Raw genomic sequence first — 18,593 nt, forward strand, 5'->3', positions numbered from 1 at the left:
GAGCCTCGGTGTGGGTGGGGGTATGGGGGCCCCTCTCCTCAGCACCGGAGTCAGAATCCCAAAAACACCAGTGCCTAGCCCTGCCCCCCTATCTGAACCCTGCAGAGGCTCTCAGGGGATGGAGAGGGCTCCCAGATGCCTCCCACAATCTGAAATTTTCTCCCTTCGAAAGATGAGGCCACCGACCTAAGAGACTCCTACCGCCCTACACACACACACACACACACACACACACACACACACACAAGTAGACTCCAGACTCTTCCCACATCTGTCCTGGACTTTTTCTCTAGCCCAATGGGGGTCTCAAATTTCCTTACGGACAGCCGTACGCACACAGGAGGCCCCAGATTCCTCCTACAAAGATGCTGGGACATCTACCTGCCTGCACTCCCTACCTCCATAGGTCTAACTCCCTTCCCCCTAAGGTAGAGAGGGATTCCAAACGTAGGAGTCCTGACAGACCCACTCCCAAGACCGGGGGAGCCCTTAAGAGTTGGGCCTCCAACCCTGAGATCCTCCCATACTCGCCTTCAAGACAGATTGCCCTGCAGACAGATGGGACCCCCAGACCTGTGAGTTCCCCCAGACAGATGGCTCCCACACCCCACTATGGACAGCACCCCTCTTCCCCCTCCCTTCACACAGCCGTCGCTGCCTCAGCCTCGCGAGCTTCCCCCCGGCCGCCTGCCCAACGGGCTTGAGCCGCCCGAGCGGACACCTCGGCCGGACCGGCCGCGGGCGCGGGACCGGCCCAAGCCGCGACGGCGGCCGCGGCCCCGAGAGGGTGGTGAGGGCGGGGGAAGCCGGCGCTCGCGGTCCGCCCCGGCCCAGGGCAGCTCCGCCCCCGCGCCTCCGCCACCGCCCACTCATACAGTGCAGCACGAGGGCTTCCTGCTGCGCAAGCGCGAGCTCGACGCTAACCGCAAGTCGTCCAACCGGTGAGCGTGTGGGCGGGGCTTTGGAAGGCGGGTCCCAAGCTCAGGGTCGAATGAATGAATAAGTGGGTCTGAAGAGGGCGGTGGGGCTAAACTTTAGGGCGCCCAACGCGTGGCGGGGTAGGCGAGGCCTGAAAAGGGGGCCTTAACGTCAAAGAATCAATCAATGAACCGGAGGAGCGAGGCTTAAGGTTAGTGCGTCCAATGGGTGAGTGGGTGGAGCTTAGATGGGGGCGGGGCCTGAAGAAAAAGTTATTACTACCCAATCTCATAGCAACCAACCCAAGAGTTAACTAGAGCTAATAGCAAACGGTGTGGGGTCTCGTCTAGAGGGTTCTCAAGGCTCGCGAGGTGGAGCCTGGAGAGGTCCTTCAACCAGTGAGTGGGGTGGGTTCATTTATTTCAATTTCAAATTGAGGAAGGGCCTGATAAGGGGCGGATCCCAAACTGAGGGCTGAGGGGTGGGGGGCACCTCATATAGGTTTCCAGATGGGGGCCTAACAGTGATGTGTCTACTCTTGGAGTCCAGCTCCGGATTGTCCAACCCTTTTTTGTCCAACTGAGAGGCAGAATCTGGGGAGAGGTGGAGCCCATAAGGGAAAGGTTGAACAAGCAGAAGGAGTTGGGCAGAACAGATTGAGGTTTTGCCTGTGGAGGTAGTCTTTCCTCCTTGTGCTGAGAGCAAGGTGGGAATAAACAGAGGCACCTGGATGTATTTTGATCGTGGGAGACTTCCTCCTCGGTTGGGGCTTCCGCTGAATGGGGAGACAAGAATTCCTCACTCCAGATAGTAGACCAATAGACTAATAGATCTCCCTTCAGGGAATTCGGGGTTCGGGGTGGGGGTGGTGGAGGAGTGGCGAGGAACATGCCCAAGCAGAGGCCTGTGGAGGAGACAGCTTAAGTGTTGCCTTCAGGAAATTCAGTGTGGGAGGGGATAAGGAAGGCCAACCCCAGCAGGGGCCAGCCTGGACAAAGGCTTGGTACCCAGAGACTTAGACCCTCCTCTCAGCTCAGCAGCTGCCATAAGGAAGAGCACTCCAGGTGTGTGGCCCAACTAGGGCAAAGGTCCCGGCGAGGAAGGCTCAAGCATATTCAGCCCACGAAGGGTATTAATGAAGAGTACTCAGGCAGAGTGCTGCGACTCTGCCTTGAGCCCCATGTCGTCACCCCAGGTCGTGGGTGAGCCTGTACTGCGTGCTCAGCAAGGGGGAGCTGGGCTTCTACAAGGACGCCAAGGGCCCAGCATCGGGGGGCACGCATGGCGGGGAGCCACTGCTCAGCCTGCACAAGGCCACCAGCGAGGTGGCTAGTGACTACAAGAAAAAGAAGCACGTCTTCAAGCTCCAGTGAGCCCCCTCAATGGGCAAGAGGGAGGGTCCAAGACCCACCTTCCCCCTCCCAGCAATACCCTGCTTCCCTGGACGGTTGGTGGATGGGTGGGCTGGGCCTCTGCCTCAGAGCCCCTAGATCCTGTGTCCTCTCCCACAGAACCCAGGACGGCAGTGAGTTTTTGCTCCAGGCTAAAGATGAGGTGAGATCTGTTCCTTTCTCTCCCCTATTCGACCTCAGGAACCATCTGGCTGGCTGACTCCTGGCCCAGAGTGATGGGGCTGTGAAGAGGAGAAGCACAAGCCAGAGTTACCAGGGCTGAACTGGGAAAGCCCATGGGCAATGAGAAACCAGAAGTTTCTAATCTAGCTGGGGGGAGGTGGAAGATCAGGGGCTGGCCTGGAGGCCCCAGGACAACGTCCAACCTCCTTGCCTTGGCCTCTGAGATGAAACTGGAAAGTTGGGAGGGAGTTAGCTTAAAAAAAAAAAAAAAAAGATGAACTACAAGTGCAAAGAACCAGAAGTACAGAATCGCAAAGGGTTAACTGTGCTGGAGGAGAGAGTTCAAGGAGGAAAGTTCTCAGAAAGGTTCCCAGAGGCTGGATCTCTAACGACACCATGGGTCATTCGGAGGCTGGAGTTTATTCTAAGGGCACTAGGGAGCCATGGCAGAGTTTTGAGCAAGGGAGGGTTACAGTGATGCATAAGAAAGATCCATTTGGTTACCATGTGCAGGGTAGATTGGAGAGGGTGAGAGTGGAGGTGTGGAGCACAGGAGGTGGCCAGGGCAGGAACCCAAGTGGGAGACCACAAGGCTGGATTAGGGCAGGCCTGTGGGGAGGGGAGGAGGAGGTGGGTGAGAGACAAGAATGTGAGTGGACCTTGGGACTGGGGCTAAGGGGAGAGGTCAGGGGAGGAGGAGCAGGCATGGAGGTGGTTTGAAGAGATGCTGAAAATAGTAACACTTGTTACCTCATTCATCATCACAAGAGGCTATGAAGTAGGCCTTTCTTCCCTCCATGCCTCTTTTACTTATCTTTAAAATGGAGATAAAAATAGTTTTCCATCATAGGATTATTGTGAGAATTAAATAAGTTGATACAGGTAGAGAGCACTTACAGGGCCTGTAAAATTACAGTGCTTTGTCTCTGCTGATATTATTGCTTCCTGCTGTTTATCTCTATAGTGGGAGTTAGATATAATCCAAATGCATAGGATGAAGTGAATTAATCCACAAAAGTGCTTAGGACAGAGCTAGGCACAAAATAAGTGCTATGTAACTATGTACATCATCATCATCATTACTGTTATTGTTATTATTATCCATTTAATAGATGAGGAAACTTAGGTTCAGAGTGGGCAGTCTGATTCTAGATTCATCAGTCTCTTCTCTTCCGAATATAGACTGTGTCCTGTTTCTCTCTCCAGGAGGAGATGAACGGCTGGCTGGAGGCTGTGGCCGCCTCGGTGGGGGAACACGCCGAGGTCGCCCGCTGGGGCCAGACACAACCCACCACGTCGTCCACAGACGAGGGCAATCCCAAGCGGGAGGCGGGGGAGCGCAGGGCCAGCGGGCGCCGGAAGTGACTTCCCACCCGCAGGGCCTGACTCACCTCCCCGCCCCTCCTCCCCGTACTGTGGGCACAAAGACACTTTCTCTTCCGCAGGGGCTGGAGGCCCTAGTCCCACCAACACTGCGGACGCGCCCTGACCGGCACCGGAAAGGAGGGGACTTCTCCTGCACCCCAAGAAGTGGTGGGGGGATTGCTGCCCCTATAGCCATATCTCGGCCCCTTCCCGCTCGCCACCTCCACCCCAGGTGCTGGGGCTCCATTATTTTTATGCAATAACTGAGCTTGTTGGGGGGGCGGGTAAGGGGCCAGTTGAACCAAGCTCCCTGCCCGAATGCCCAGATCCAGCCCCAAGAAGCTGGGGTGGTAGGGGCGATAATTCCCGCCCTAGGGATGGGCATGGGGGCGCTGGTGAGGTCCCCTGGACCATCCAGGGTGCTAGGGGGTGGGGAGGGGACGCCCCCCTCCCCGCCTTTACCTCACTTCCAATGCTGCCTTGATCTCTGTCTGGGAAGGGGGAGTGAAGGGGCCCTAGCCCCCGAACTCCGCCGTCTCAGAGCCATGCGGTTAATTCCTGACTTAGTTTATTTTTGCAAAACGTCGACCTCCTCCTCCCCCCGCCCCGCATCCGCGAAGGCTTTTAATGGGAGGGGCGTCAGAGCTCAAAACTGTCTTCCTCTCTCCTCCCCCCTCCAGCTGTAAATGCCACTTCGGGAGGGGAGGGGCGAGGGGAAGCCCTCCCCCTGCATGCTTCTGGCTGGAGCACTTCCCTGGGGAGTGGGGGAACCGGGTTGTGGGCAGCCCCCATGGCCACCTGGAGAAGCCGCTGGGACCCAGGGGTGTGGGGGAGTGTGGCAGGCGCGCACTCTGTGTACCTATAATAAATCCTTTGGCTTTGACGGTCTGTGCTGGTTTTTTCGCGTTTCATGGGCTGCGCCCAGGAGGACTGGGTGGGGCGAGGGGAAGAAACTGTTTTGCGGAGAACATTTAGATGTCCCTCTTGGTGTGGACTAATTTCGAGGTCTAAACACGTGTCCCCGACGAATCACCTAGATGCCATTCCTAAATCGGGAACCCCAGAGGGATGGAGGAACGTTTTGCTATCCGTGGTAACTAAACTTCCCCAAAGGAGCCGTTCGGTCCGTCCCGTCCAGGACAGGAAAGGCGGGACCCTTTAAGGAGGCGGAGAAATTAACTGCGACGGGTGAGCGCTTTACCCAATCGCCGGTGGCTCCGGGAGTCTCCTGCCCAATGAGCACCCGGTGGGGGCGGGGCGGGATCCACACCCGGAAGCGGGTGCAGGCCGGCCGGCTAACCCGGGGGCCATGGCAGCCGCGGCCCCTGCAGCAGACGGGGTCCCAGGTCGGGGACCTCCCGGGGAGGTGATTCATCTGAACGTGGGAGGCAAAAGGTGAGTGTAGGAGTTTCCTGAGGCGCTACTCTCAGGAACGGGGAACGGGGTGGGAGTACCCGCCTCTACCGGGGGAATTCCTGTCCATCAGGGATTGCTCCGCCCCCTGCTGGAGGTGGGGAGCCTGGATGGGTGCTGGGGGAAGGAAGGGAACTCACCGGGTTGAGATTGGGGGCCCCATTCCTCATCATCTCGCGTCCGCTCACGGTCCCCGCACAGATTCAGTACCTCTCGCCAGACTCTCACCTGGATCCCAGACTCCTTCTTCTCCAGGTGATTGGGAGAGCGAGTTTGGGGTGGGGGGGCGGAAGGAGAGGGTATGGGGAGACCTAATCTCCCCCTCACACACACACCCCGGCCCGTGACACCTGCTCTGCGTCCCCTCCCTGCAGTCTTCTGAGCGGACGCATCTCAACACTGAAAGATGAGACCGGAGCCGTGAGTAGAGCAAGAGCTGATATGGGGCGGCCGGTAGGAGGAGGGACAGGATCCGCACTCAGCCCGGCTCTTTGCCCTATCTATCCTCTGCCTCCCTTCCCCGCAGATCTTCATCGACAGGGACCCCACCGTCTTCGCCCCTATCCTCAACTTCCTGCGCACCAAAGAGTTGGACCCCAGGTTGGCATGGAAGATAAAGGGGAGTCCCCCACCGTCTTCACCGCCCCCCCCCGAAGTCTCTTCTTCCCCTCAGAATGTTCACTTAAGCTCCTTGATCATATTTAAATTATGCGTCCTTAGAATTCTCCCCCACAAAACACACACACACACATACACACACATTTTCACCTTAGAATCTTGATCCAATCAAAATTTTCTACCTCTTGAGATTCTCTGTGCAGTTTTGAAAACTTCGTCCTCAGCATTCTCTGTCCACTCCCACTCCCCAGACCCTGACCCCTAGTCAATTCTACTACCCAGGGGTATCCACGGTTCCAGCCTCCTCCACGAAGCCCAGTTCTATGGACTCACTCCTCTGGGTAAGTGGGGCCCCCTTTAGCATCCTCATCCCATAGAAAACCAGCTCACTAGTGATGCTCCCCCTTTCGCCTCTCTCCTGAAAGAAGGTTGGGTTAGAGCTGAGAGCCCTGGGTTTGGTCCTGGGTCTCAGGAGGGTGGTGATATTCTGTGGAGAAAGAGATGGGGGAGGGGGAAAGGAATCTGCCTCAGTGTTCTCCAAGTCCCAGCCTTTGAGTCCTTCCGTCTTAGTTCGTCGTCTGCAGCTTCGGGAAGAGTTGGATCGATCTTCTTGCGGAAACGTCCTCTTCAATGGTTACCTGCCTCCACCAGGTGGGAACTACTAAGGAATGGAGGGGGGGCTAAAGACTACATTTCCCATAAGGCTGCAGCTCTTGGGTGCCTGAGCTGTGGGCCCTGAGACACTATGGGATTTGTAGTTCTATATCAAATGCTTGGACTGATGCTTGGAAAGGAAGTAAGAAACAGCATTTCCAATGAGGCAATGGGCCAAGCTAGTCCCCCTGAGGCTCAGAAGCTTACCCTAGAGCCCAATGGGAGTTGTAGTCCAGGTTTGATTTCCTCGTAGGGAGGCTTAGGGAGAACTGGTGTCCCTTGCATGGAGGGGAGAAATACAGAAGGAGAGTTATTGACTATAATCTCCATGGAGCAGCCAGCCCACTGGCCATGGAAAATATGCACCCGTGGTTATTGGGAACTGTAATCTACTAGGCTTTGCTGATAGGTAGAAGGAACAGAGTGGGGAAATTCAGTTTATGGCTTTGTTTCCCTAACTTCAGTCAAGATCTACTGCCTTCATGAAGTTTGTCAAATATGAAGACGTATTGTTCTCTTAACTTAGTTTGACCCTGTTTTTTTTTTAATTGTTTTAAACAGAAGCTTTTTGTCACTACCTTCATGCCATAAATAAGTAGACGTGAAATAAACCCCAAACATAACAGTGTAATTAAACTCTGGGTAGATGCTGTTGTCTGCCAATGAGACAGGCTTCCATTTCTTAAAAGGAAAGATTGCCAAATATTGAAGAGGTATTAATATCGTGGCAGCCCCAAACTGATTCTTTCTTTGTGATGGGCTCAAAGGAACTGAAAAGGGAGCAGCTCGCTGTGTGATTCAGTCTCATTTAACGCCATGTCCCTGCACCACCGAAAACCTTTTCTCTAGGAGACGATGCTACCCACGTGGCAAAATCAGCATCTGGCACACTTTAAGTGCTTGCTATGTGACAATTATTACAATTATTACAATGATTGTCACTCTGCCCCTTCTCCCTGCCACAGTGTTCCCGGTGAAGCGGCGGAACAGGCATAGCCTGGTGGGGCCCCAGCAAGGAGGGGGACGCCCAGCCCCTGTTCGACGGAGCAACACGATGCCCCCCAACCTGGGCAATGCAGGGCTGCTGGGCCGAATGCTAGATGAGAAAGCCCCTCCCTCCCCATCAGGTACATTTCTGTCTCTTGGGAGACTGGGGCAGCCAGTGGGCCCCTGTGACCCTGCCCTGATCCCTGCCTTTCCCCACAAGGGCTACCAGAGGAGCCGGGAATGGTGCGCCTGGTGTGTGGACACCACAACTGGATCGCCGTGGCCTATACCCAGTTTCTTGTCTGCTATAGGTGCTCAGGGAGGGTGGTGGGAGGACACCTTAAGCCCTGTTGATGGGGAGGGCTCAGGGTGAGGGTTCACGACGTCCCTCAATCTTCCAGGCTGAAGGAAGCCTCTGGCTGGCAGCTGGTGTTTTCCAGTCCCCGCCTGGACTGGCCCATAGAGCGACTGGCACTCACAGCCCGGGTGCTCAGTGGGGCCCTGGGTGAGCATGACAAGATGGTGGCAGCAGCCACGGGCAGCGAGATTCTGCTGTGGGCTCTGCAGGCAGAAGGCGGCGGCTCTGAGATAGGTATGGCACCAGGCTTTTTCCAGAACCCTTTTGCCCTTTAGAATTCTACTCCAACTTGTGGCCTGTTAAAACAGCCCACGGGCCACAATTCTCTTTGCGTTATTAGGCTGCTCCAGCCCTTTAGAATTCCGTATCCTGTTAGCATTCGTTGGTCTGGTAGAAAAATCCACCCACATACAATTCTCTCCTCCGTCAGAATTCACTGCCCTGTTAGATCTCTTTGCTTGGGTAGAATTCTCCATGCCAGTGCAATCCCAGACCTGTTAGAATCTGTTCCCGTTAGAAATCTGACTCCCTAGACTAGTTCGCTAACAAATCTTAATCCTCGTGAGAATCCTCTGCCGCCCATAGAGTTTTTTGCCTTTGTTGAAAATCTTAGCTGTGTTAGAATTCCACACCCTGTTAGAGTCCCACGCCGCAGCAGGAATCTGGCCCGTTGTAATCCTCTGTAATTCCTGCTGGAATCCTCTAGCCTGTAAAGATTCTCTGACCAAGTTGAATCCTCTGGCCCTTGGAGTTCTTCCTGCCACCCCTCTTCTCCCCCGTGAAAGGGGGTCCTGGCTCAGCCTTCCTCACCCTGTGCAGGAGTCTTCCATCTGGGCGTGCCTGTGGAGGCCTTATTCTTCGTCGGGAACCAGCTCATCGCCACAAGCCACACGGGGCGCATCGGGGTGTGGAATGCCGTCACCAAGCACTGGCAGGTCAGGGCACTGGCCAGCCTGGCTGCCTCTTTCTCGGGTGCCCAGACCAGTCAGACCCAGGGAGGGGTTCCTTTCTGCCCCACCCGACCTGGAGAGAACCAGGGGACCCAGCAGTGGGCCAGATCCAGTGGTGGGGTAGGATGGGGTATGATAAAGGCCAAAGGAGGATCCAGGAGGCCTTCGTGGCTGACGTGAAGGATGGTGGGTTTGGAAAGGAAGAGAGGGTTCTCCAGACACTGGGTGGGAGACCGGGTGAGGGGAGATGGTAGAGGAGGCGGAAACCCAGAGACAGACGTGCAAACGTCCGTCATTCTCTCTGCACTCGCCCCAAGCTCTGTCCAACATATAAAACAGAAAATACACCCACAGCGTTGTTTTCTAAAGTGTGAGCGTTCGGCTGAGAGAGACAGACAAACAGAGAAAGGACAGAGAAAGAAACAGAGATGGAGAGAAACAGACAAATAGAAACAGGAGGTCAGAGGTGCCAGAGAGACAGAAAGAGGGTGGATGGAGAGAAACCAGGACTAAATGACTGTAGTAGATGAAGGGACACAGAGAGAAAGAGGGAGATGAATAAAGAAATGTCAGAAATACAGAGTCAAGGAGAGGCCACGAGACAGCAGCGCCAACCAAGAGCCATTCAGAGACAGACGCCGATGATGCAGGCCTGGAGCAGGCAAGGCTGGGGAGGAGTGGGCCTAGAAACTGGAGGGAGGGTGCTGGAGCAGGGAGGCATGGGCCTGCGGGGGGGGGGGTACTGCAGAGGCAAAGGCAGGAAGGGACGGCACCATGGCCACAGCCCACCCCGCCCCGCCCCCAGGTCCAGGAGGTGCAGCCCATCACCAGTTACGATGCTGCAGGCTCCTTCCTCCTCCTGGGCTGCAACAACGGCTCCATCTACTACGTGGGTGAGCAGGAGCTGGCACCCCAGCTGCCTGAGAACCTCCCCTGAGAGGTGGGAGAGGAGGGGAAAGGCTGGGGTACCTTGAACAAACCCACTCTATCCTCCCTGTTCACCCCAGATGTGCAGAAATTCCCCCTGCGCATGAAGGACAATGACCTCCTTGTCAGCGAGCTCTACCGGGACCCGGCGGAGGATGGAGTCACAGCCCTGAGTGTCTACCTCACTCCAAAGACCAGTAAGCTATAGCTCAGCTCCCTGCCCTGCAGCCCGGAGCTGTCTCCCCATCACTTGTGTAGCATGACCCAGTGAGATTTATGGAGAAGCAGACAGATTCAACTCATACAGTCATTCAACAGTTACTGAGCACCACTTACATATAGGCACTGTTCTAGGCGCTCCACCATGGCGGGCCTCTTCACCAGGGGCAAAATTGACCTCTAGTTGTTGATCTTGGTGTTTCTTTCCCATATCCGTGATTAGGGCGTGCTGCTTGCACGCTCCTGAAACAAAGAGGATGCATGTCTCGGGAATTCCCAGGCGGCCCAGTGGTTAGGACTCCAGGTTCTCACTACCAAGGGCCCAGGTTCGATTCCTAGTCGGAAACTAAAATCCCATAAGCTGTGTAGCGTGGCCAAACGCACACACACACACCCCAAAACAGCAACAACAACAACAACAAACAAAAACCCAAAACAAACAAAATCCAAAAAACATAAACAGTCAACCAAAAAGAGGATGCATGTGTTACAGTGGATGAAGCTGAGTTCTCTCCCTTGAGACAGTCTTTGTGTTTTGTTTTCTTGATGGTAAATGCAGAGAAATAGTTTTTTTGTTTGTTTTTTCTGAGCTATAATTCCCATACCAGAAAATTCACAACTGAGTAATTTTAGTAGATTCACAAAGTGGTACCACCATCACCACTGTCTAATTCCAGAACGTTTTTATCAGCCCCCAAAACAACCCACGCTCGTTAGCAGTCACACCCCAGTCCTCCCTCCTGGCAGCGCCTGGACACCTCTGATCCACTTTCTGTCTCTCTGGATTTGCCTGTTCTAGACATTTAATGTAAATGGAATCATGCAGTGTGTGGCTTTTTGTGTCTGACTTTTTTCACTTTGGTTAACGATTAATTTCTTTTAATGGTTAGTGCTTTTTTGGAGCTTAAGATCTCTTACCCTACCCCCAGGTTGTGAAGATTTTTCCCTATGTTTTCTTCTAGAAGCTTTGCAGTTTTAGCTTTTACACGTAGGTTTCTGTTCCATTTCAAATTAACTTTTAGGTATGGCGTGAGGTAGGGGTCACAGTGCATTTTTTTCTAGCAGGCGTAAACTAATAATAAACTTAACTTCACAGCATGTCATCACATAAGGCCCCTTTCTTTTTTTAAACTGTATTTATTTATTTATTTGGCCACACTGTGTGGCTTGTGGGATCTTAGTTCCCTGACCAGGGATTGAGCCCAGGCCCTTGGCCGTGAGAGCGCGGAGCCCCAACCACTGGACTGCCAGGGGATTCCTAAGGCCCCTTTCTTATGTCATTGATTTACTCCTTTCCTCCCCATCCCCCTCCTCACCACGTGCCACTGTTCTGTCACGTTTAGCATTTATATTTTCATTTGTTTGTGTCCTTACAAAATGGATAATATGGGCATGTTTTTGAATTTGCATAAATGGTATGGGGTATATAACTCAGTTTATATATCTTACTTTTGTGCATCCTGCCCTAGGTTAAATATCCATCCATGTTGCTATTCATAACCTGAATCCACTGCTTCTAACTCCTGCATAAAATATTAAAACCACATTTTACCCACATTCCCTAAGATGGTCCATTAAGTTTGTGACGTTACAACATACCTTTCCCCTGTGGAAATTTGGCAAGGTTGGGGAGTTCCTCAGGCACGCTGTGTCGAGTTTCATTTTCTTGCCTTGCTGTCTGTCTGGTTTTGTTTGTTTGCTTGACCCCACCCCACCATGTGGCTTGCAGGATCTTAGTTCCCTGAAGAGACTGAACCCGGGCCTGTTTGTTTATATGTCCCTTTCTATGTTTCTCCGTCTTTCTCTCGAATTCCATCTCTCTCTCTGTCAGTCTCTGTCTCTGTATCCCTCCCTGTGATTTGTTTCTTGGTTCCCTGTTTCTCTATTTTTCTATCTTTCTTCCCCCTCTTCTCAGCTTTGTCTCTCTCTGTCTTCTTTTTTTTTTTTGCGGTACACGGGCCTCTCACTGTTGTGGCCTCTCCCGTTGCGGAGCACAGGCTCAACAGCCATGGCTCATGGGCCCAGCTGCTCCTCAGCATGTGGGATCTTCCCGGACCGGGGCACAAACCCATGTCCCCTGCATTGGCAGGCGGACTCTCAACCACTGCGCCACCAGGGAAGCCCTCTCTCTGTCTTTTTTAAAATTTTAATTTATTTTTTATATAGCACGTTCTTATTAGTTATCTATTTTACACATATTAGTATACATATGTCAATCTGTCTCCCTCTCTGTCTTAATTTCTGTCTCTGGTTTCTCTGCCCCGTCCCTCTGTCTCCCATTCCTCCGTTTCCCACGTCTCGCCACCTTGTTCTCTCCACCTCTCCCTCTCCCTTTACTTTCTGACTCTGCATCTGTTCTTTGTCTGTTGCCTCTTCTCTCTGCCTTGGTTTCTGTCTCTCTGTGACCCTGTCCCTCTCTTCCTCCTCGGCCCCTCCCCAGGTGACAGTGGGAACTGGATTGAGATCGCCTACGGCACGAGCTCAGGGGGTGTGCGTGTCATCGTGCAGCATCCCGAGACCGTGGGCTCGGGGCCTCAGCTCTTTCAGACCTTCACCGTGCACCGCAGCCCCGTCACCAAGATCATGCTGTCAGAGAAGCACCTCATCTCAGGTGAGCGTTGGCCAGCTGCCCCACAAGCCCATCTCCCTGCAGGAGGGATGGCTTAGCTGTGAGCACGAAGCCAGGTGGATGAGGGTTTATACTGGGGAGAGACAGTGTGTGGGGAGTGGCCTCTGGAGAATTCCGTGAAGGGGACCAGTCTGGGGGAGAGTGGATTTGCCAGGGAGAGGGGAAAATTAATCAATTTAGCAATTGCCAGGCACAGGGGAAACAGTGATAAGACAGACCAAGTCCCTAACCTCGTGGAGCTGACGCTTTAGCGGGGGCAGCAGACAATAAATCAATAAAAATATAAATCACTATCTGGCAATGGGGATGGGGGCCATGAATAAAAACAAAGCTATGTGAGAGGCCAAGAGAGTGCCAGGATCACTGGAGAGTGCATGGTTTGGGAAGTTCTTCCTGAGGAAGGAGCTCTGAACAGAAATGAACAGTGCAGGTCAGTGGGGACAAGCATTCCAGGCAGAGGGAACAGGCATTGCAAAGGCTCTGAGGTGGGAGGATGTTTGGTGTGTCTAAGGAAGAGCAGGGGCCCACTGGGCCCAGAGTGGAGTGGGTGAGGAAGAGGGTGGAGGGTGATGGGGTAAGTCAGTGGGACCTTGTAACCCATGGAGAAGACTTTGTCCTTAACCCTGAATGAGATGGCGCTGCGGGAGGTCTCACAGCAGAGGAGGGCTGTGACCTGACACAGGTGTTCACAGGGTCCCTCTGACTGCATGTGGGGACAGGATGGGAGCAGGAAGGCCAAGGAGGAGGCTGCTGCAGTGGTCCAGGCAGGAGATGAGATGGACAGGACCAGGGCAGGGGTGAGGTGGGAGCAGTGGACAGGGAAAAGTGAGATCAGGCCCTGGAATGATTTGGAGGCAGAGCCACCGGGATTGTTAACTCTTTGGAGTTCTGGGGAAGAGAGAATTCTCTGAAAGGGAAGCATTCAGAGGGGCCTGAATCCTGACACCTTTGAAAGGAGGTCATCCCGGGGCTCAGGAAGGTCGGGCAGTGGTGATGCCACGGCCGGGCCTGACCTGCTGCTGCCCCCTGGCTCCTCAGTCTGTGCCGACAACAACCACGTGCGGACGTGGTCTGTGACTCGCTTCCGTGGCATGATTTCCACCCAGCCTGGCTCCACCCCGCTCGCTTCATTCAAGATCCTGGCGCTGGAATCGGCCGACGGGCATGGCGGCTGCAGTGCTGGCAATGACATTGGTGCCTCCTGGCCCCGGGTCCCCCACCGCACGGACCTTGCCTGACCTCCATTGGCCTCCACTGATCCCTTTCCTGACCCCTGTAGACCTCTCTTGACCCACCCAGCTACTGGGGTTGACCTCCACCCATCACCACCTGACCCCTATTGACCGCCACTTACTCCCAGCTATCCCAGTTGAATTCTGTTACCCCCATTGATTCCTGCTGACCCAGGATCCGCCCCCTGCCCCTGATGTGCCTGAACTGCACTGACTGTTGCTGACACCCAACCCTGTCTGACCTCGCCCAACCTTAGCCACCTGGGGATGGGGACCTGGTCCTGGGGGGGAGGCTCAGCAGTGGGGAAGGAGGCAGAGTCTTGGGATCTGGAGGTCACAGGGACCCCAGCTGGCCCTGACTGCCCCCCTCTCCCTGGCCCAGGCCCCTACGGCGAGCGGGACGACCAGCAAGTGTTCATTCAGAAGGTGGTACCGAATGCCAGCCAGCTCTTCGTGCGTCTTTCCTCCACTGGTCAGCGGTGAGGACCATCCCGTCAGACGGAGGGGGGGCGGTCAGAGGAGAAGGCAAGATGCCAGGGAGGTCAGAAGGGCATCCCAGCCAAGGGACACCGCAGGAGCAGAGGCTGGGAAGGAGCACAAGCCTGGTCCTAGATTTGGAGTTTGGGGTATCAAAGGTGTGACATGTGTGGATGGGAGTGAAGCTGGAACAATCCCAGGTGCCCCTGCTGGACCGCAAGCAGAGATCGCCCAGTGTAGTCAGGGCCGGGCTGGGGGCTGGGGGTGTGTGCACAGGCTGGGGGGTGAGGGCCAGGATGGGGGAGGGACGGGAAGCTGTGGGAGCCCAGAGGCGGTGCTTGCTCCAGCCTGGGAAGGGGGCCTGTTGGAGGGGAGTCTCTGAGCAGAGACCTTGAGGATAAATAGGAATGAGCAGAAGAAAGGAGGGAGGGGAAAGTCTGTGCCTGGCTGAAGGGGCAGCATGTGCAAAGGCTGGAACGGCCAGAGAGGATAACCAGGGACATGCATGGTCTCTGGGGGCTGGAGCACCAAGAGGTGAGAAATGGGGCTGCAGAGGGGCGCAGCCTTGCCAATCGTACGGAAGAGCTGAGACCGTCCTGAGTGTCCTGGGGAGCCATGGCTGCTCTGAGGGGGATGGACTGGAGGTTGGAGAGCAGGCTGGGACAGATGCCTGGCCGGAGAGGGCAGGGCTTGATCAGGGCCAGATGGGGAGGGGAGGAGGGGGCTGGCCATGGGGAATGCTGGGAAGTGAGGGAGGCACCCAGGATGAGTCTTGGGCCCTCCCTGAGACAGGAACAGGGAGGGCAACATGTGTGGGGAAGAATCCCATTTGAGCCCCAGGGTGAGTGTGTGGGGCTGGGGACATCCAGGAGGCTCCTGGTCCCCACAGGGCTGGAACCCAAGACAGTAGATTTGGGAGGGATGGAGAGGGTTGGGTGCTCATCCGAGAAGCAGGAACTGAAACCACAAGGGCGGTGGGGACTGAGGCCTGGGAGGGGTATAAAGATGAGAAGAGGGACCAGGCCAGGCCCTGGTGTGGCCAAGGTGACCCCTGCCCCTCCCCCCTCAGGGTGTGCTCCGTGCGCTCCGTGGACGGCTCGCCCACCACCGCCTTCACAGTGCTCGAGTGTGAGGGCTCCCGGAGGCTGGGCTCCCGGCCCCGGCGCTACCTGCTCACTGGCCAGGCCAATGGCAGCTTGGCCATGTGGGACCTGACCACCGCCATGGTCGGCCTCGGCCAGGCACCTGGTATGCCCCGCTCCAGTCCCGTCCCAAGCCCCACAGACTCACCCTGCACCCTCTCCACAACCTCCTTCGCCATGAGCTCCCTCCCCAAGCCCTTGCCCTCTGGCCCCTTTCCCTGGCCCCCAACCCCTCCTCGCCCTTGCTTTTTAACCTCTCTTTCTTAGCTTCTGACCCCTGTCCATCGACCTCTGCATCTTTCCTCCTATCGACCTCAGTCCTTGCACATGACCTTTGTCTCTTGGCCTGTGCCCTTGTCTTGCCCCTGACCCTGCTTCCTTGCCGCCCCCAGCAGGGGGCCTGACAGAGGAAGAGCTGCTGGAACAGCTGGAGCAGTGCGAACTAGCACCGCTGGCTTCCTTCAGGGGTGCTCCCCCCAGCCCCTCGCCCCGGACCTCTCTCACCAGGTAGGCATGACTCCACTTCCCCTTCTGAGCAATGAGGCGGAGGGCAGAACACGGTGGCCTGGGGGCAGGGGGGACCCAGCTCCACCCTGATGACCTGCACTGACCCTCATCACCCCCTCAGTCTCCACTCAGCCTTCAGCAGCGCCTCCCTGTCCAGCCGCCGTGGGAGCCCGAGCCCCCCACAGGCTGAGGCCCGGCGCCGCTGGGGAGGCAGCTTCGTGGAACGCTGCCAGGAACTGGTGCGGAGCGGGCCGGAGCCCCGGCGGCCACCGACACCGGCCCCCCGGCCCTCCGCGGGTCTCGGGGCCCCCCTTGCACCCCCCAAGATGAAGCTCACTGAAACTTCCTTCTGAACATGGCTGCCATGGTGCCTTGAGATACCCAGGCCCTGGGGGACTCAGGTGCCTGCCCCGCTTCCTGTCACAGTCCTGGGTTCAGGGCCAGGGCCTCCTTGGAGTGGTTAGTGTTACTAGGCCCCCATCATCTCCCTTTTCTGGAGCCCAAGTCACCCTTCCCTAATAAAGTTCTCACTGCCAGCACCTTGGTCACGTTCTGAGAGGGTTTGGGCACCCCTAGGGAAAGGGTAAGAGAGCCGTGGCGCCCAACCAGGTCCCTGGCTGTAGATTCGGGAACATCTGTCTCTCCTGGTTTAAGTAAAGAAGGGGAATTGGTTTACACTCTGGCTTCAGGCATGGCTGGATCCAGGGCTCAAACACTCATCCAGAATATCTTTCCATCTTTTGGCTTTGCTCTCCTCTGGGGTCATTCTCAGTCAGGTTTTCCCCCCTCTGTGCCAGGATAACTCCAGGTAGCTCCTTAGCAACATTTTTCTCTCTAGCAGCAGCAAAATCACAGGACTGATTCTCATTGACTTAAACTGAATCAGATGGCCATTCCTGAACTAATCACGTGCCCTCACGAGCCAGGCAGTGAGGTCAGCCCCGTGTTGACAGAGTGGAGGAAGAGTTCCTGAAAGGTGATTCAGGGTACTGTTACCACAAACAGGGATGAATAGATACAGGTTGGCAGAAACACAGATGTCGGCTAGGTGACATTTGTACCCCAAACCTCACCACTGCAAACACTTTGCCCATATCCCTGGCTGCCCAGTCTTTCACCCCTCTCTTGCCCACACCAGGGAGGGTATGTAGAACAGGATCAGCTCACCCCAGCCTGACATCCTTGAGGTTTTTCCCCAGTTAATACCTACCTATGTCAACTCCTCAGGGAAGTTTTCTGCATCTTTTCCTAGGGTCAATAATAGAAGAGAAAGCGGACCAACTAAGAACAAGGGATTTTAGAACATGCTAATCCTGGAATTCCAGAGTTTCTGGAATGCCAGAAGTTCTATAACATGGGGGAGTGGGGTCTAGAATGTTAGGAAACGTAGAACACAGGAATATTCTAGAGTACTAGTGGATGAGCAGTATTAGGCTTCCTCCCTGCATATCAAAGAATCCAGACTGTAGAAGTTTCTGAAAAAGGACCTGGAAAGTCAATGATTCTAGAACAGAGGAGCTTTCTAGAATGCCTAGGAATCTACACCAGTAGGAATATTTTGCAAGCCAGGCATTCTGGAATGCTGATAATTATAGGAAACAGAAAGGAATCTGGATTGCTAGGAAATCTAGAGCACAGGCATATTCTGGAAAGCCAGCCCTTCCCTTCTAGATCACTAGAGGATTTGTTTGCATCCTAAGAAATCCATAATGTCAAGGGGTTCTGGATTGCCAGAGAATCTAGAACATGAGTGGGAGGCCTAAAAGGTGAGTGATTCTAAAACATGAGTGTTCTGGAATGTCTGTGATCTAGAATATGGGGGTATTTTGTAATGCTCACAGAGCTAGATTATTGAGATCGTTTTTTTTTTCCATGCCAGGGAATCCAGAACACTTGTGTTTCTGGGATGCTAGTGATTCTAGAACTGAGGAAGAGAATGTTAGAAAATCAAGAACACTAAAAAGATTTGTTTGTTTTTTTAATACCAGGATAAAACCCCGTGTGTGAGCACATACAATGGAGGAAGCTTCTGGAAGGCCAGGGCTCTAGAACTCTGAGGGATTCTGAAGGGTCGAGATCAGATCAAGATACAGGAGAGACATAGAAGCAACCCTGGAAGATAGTGGCACTGGTAGGGGGGGATTGGGAGCTGGGAACTCCAAATTCTGGGGGGGAGGGGAAGCCAACGCCATCCCCGGAAGTTGCAGTGGTGAGCCAGAGGCTGTTGCCTAGCAACGAGCATTGAAGATGCCCTGGATCCCAAGCAGAAGGGAGAAATTTCGGCGGCGCCCCCAGCAAATGCTCCAGCTACAGGGTAGGAGACGGGGAGGGGGGCAACAGGGGCAGGGACACACTGTCCTGCAGGGTCATGTTAGCAGAGATCGCGGGAGCTACACGAAGACAGGGACACGGCATATTCAGTGGGCAGAGCCAGGCACTCCATCACTGAGCTGGGACAACTCACAAATGCCCCTGAGTGGGGCCTGAGTGCCGTCGTTATTGCTCCAAGGGGCTGTGAGTCCCTGGACGGTGGGTGGGCCCAGACTTCTGGGTGTCAGTTTTGGGTGTAGGCATGGATTGCTGTAGGTGACGTTAACGGGTGTGAGTGTGGCTGTGTGAATCA

At 54.8% G+C, this 18,593-nt stretch overlaps 2 protein-coding genes across 9 annotated transcripts in view; both read left to right on the forward strand.

Moving 5' to 3' along the window:
- LOC101332340 (spectrin beta chain, non-erythrocytic 4) overlaps positions 1-4,740 on the forward strand; it is a 51,105-nt gene extending 46,365 nt beyond the window's left edge. For 4 of the 5 annotated variants that reach the window (XM_033844025.2, XM_073795877.1, XM_073795878.1 and 1 more), the window contains 4 exons: positions 649-941; positions 2,114-2,287; positions 2,430-2,472; positions 3,699-4,740. In XM_033844025.2, coding sequence (XP_033699916.2) covers positions 649-941; positions 2,114-2,287; positions 2,430-2,472; positions 3,699-3,857 — 669 coding nt within the window. In that variant the 3' untranslated portion in view covers positions 3,858-4,740. Of the gene's footprint in view, positions 1-648; positions 942-2,068; positions 2,288-2,429; positions 2,473-3,698 lie in introns of those variants that run through there. The other variant, XM_073795876.1, reaches the window with a different exon arrangement.
- Positions 4,741-5,098: 358 nt separating this feature from the next.
- On the forward strand, positions 5,099-16,509 carry SHKBP1 (SH3KBP1 binding protein 1). 4 transcript variants are annotated; one of them, XM_033845152.2, is made up of 18 exons: positions 5,099-5,252; positions 5,472-5,525; positions 5,645-5,690; positions 5,797-5,870; positions 6,171-6,229; positions 6,459-6,539; positions 7,508-7,669; positions 7,750-7,840; positions 7,931-8,121; positions 8,707-8,822; positions 9,643-9,730; positions 9,845-9,961; positions 12,424-12,594; positions 13,651-13,806; positions 14,227-14,323; positions 15,391-15,569; positions 15,856-15,970; positions 16,092-16,509. In XM_033845152.2, exons 1-18 carry the CDS (start codon positions 5,167-5,169, stop codon positions 16,321-16,323), a joined length of 2,115 nt encoding a protein of 704 aa, XP_033701043.1. In that variant the 5' UTR covers positions 5,099-5,166; the 3' UTR covers positions 16,324-16,509. The 4 variants fall into 4 exon arrangements, with proteins under 4 accessions (XP_033701043.1, XP_033701044.1, XP_073651986.1 ...); XM_033845153.2 differs by having other exon boundaries at positions 15,859-15,970; XM_073795885.1 differs by lacking the exon at positions 13,651-13,806.
- The last annotated feature ends 2,084 nt before the right edge of the window (positions 16,510-18,593 follow it).

Source organism: Tursiops truncatus, chromosome 19 (genome assembly GCF_011762595.2).
Source record: "Tursiops truncatus isolate mTurTru1 chromosome 19, mTurTru1.mat.Y, whole genome shotgun sequence".
NCBI lineage: Eukaryota > Metazoa > Chordata > Mammalia > Artiodactyla > Delphinidae > Tursiops > Tursiops truncatus.

Bases quoted from the DNA above. Each gene is read 5' to 3' on its own strand.
- SHKBP1 (XM_033845152.2), top strand. From the start codon at position 5,167: ATGGCAGCCGCGGCCCCTGCAGCAGACGGGGTCCCAGGTCGGGGACCT. The intron at 5,526-5,644 runs GTGATTGGGAGA...CCCTCCCTGCAG, and splicing joins CCAGACTCCTTCTTCTCCAG to TCTTCTGAGCGGACGCATCT. The intron at 7,841-7,930 runs GTGCTCAGGGAG...TCAATCTTCCAG, and splicing joins CAGTTTCTTGTCTGCTATAG to GCTGAAGGAAGCCTCTGGCT.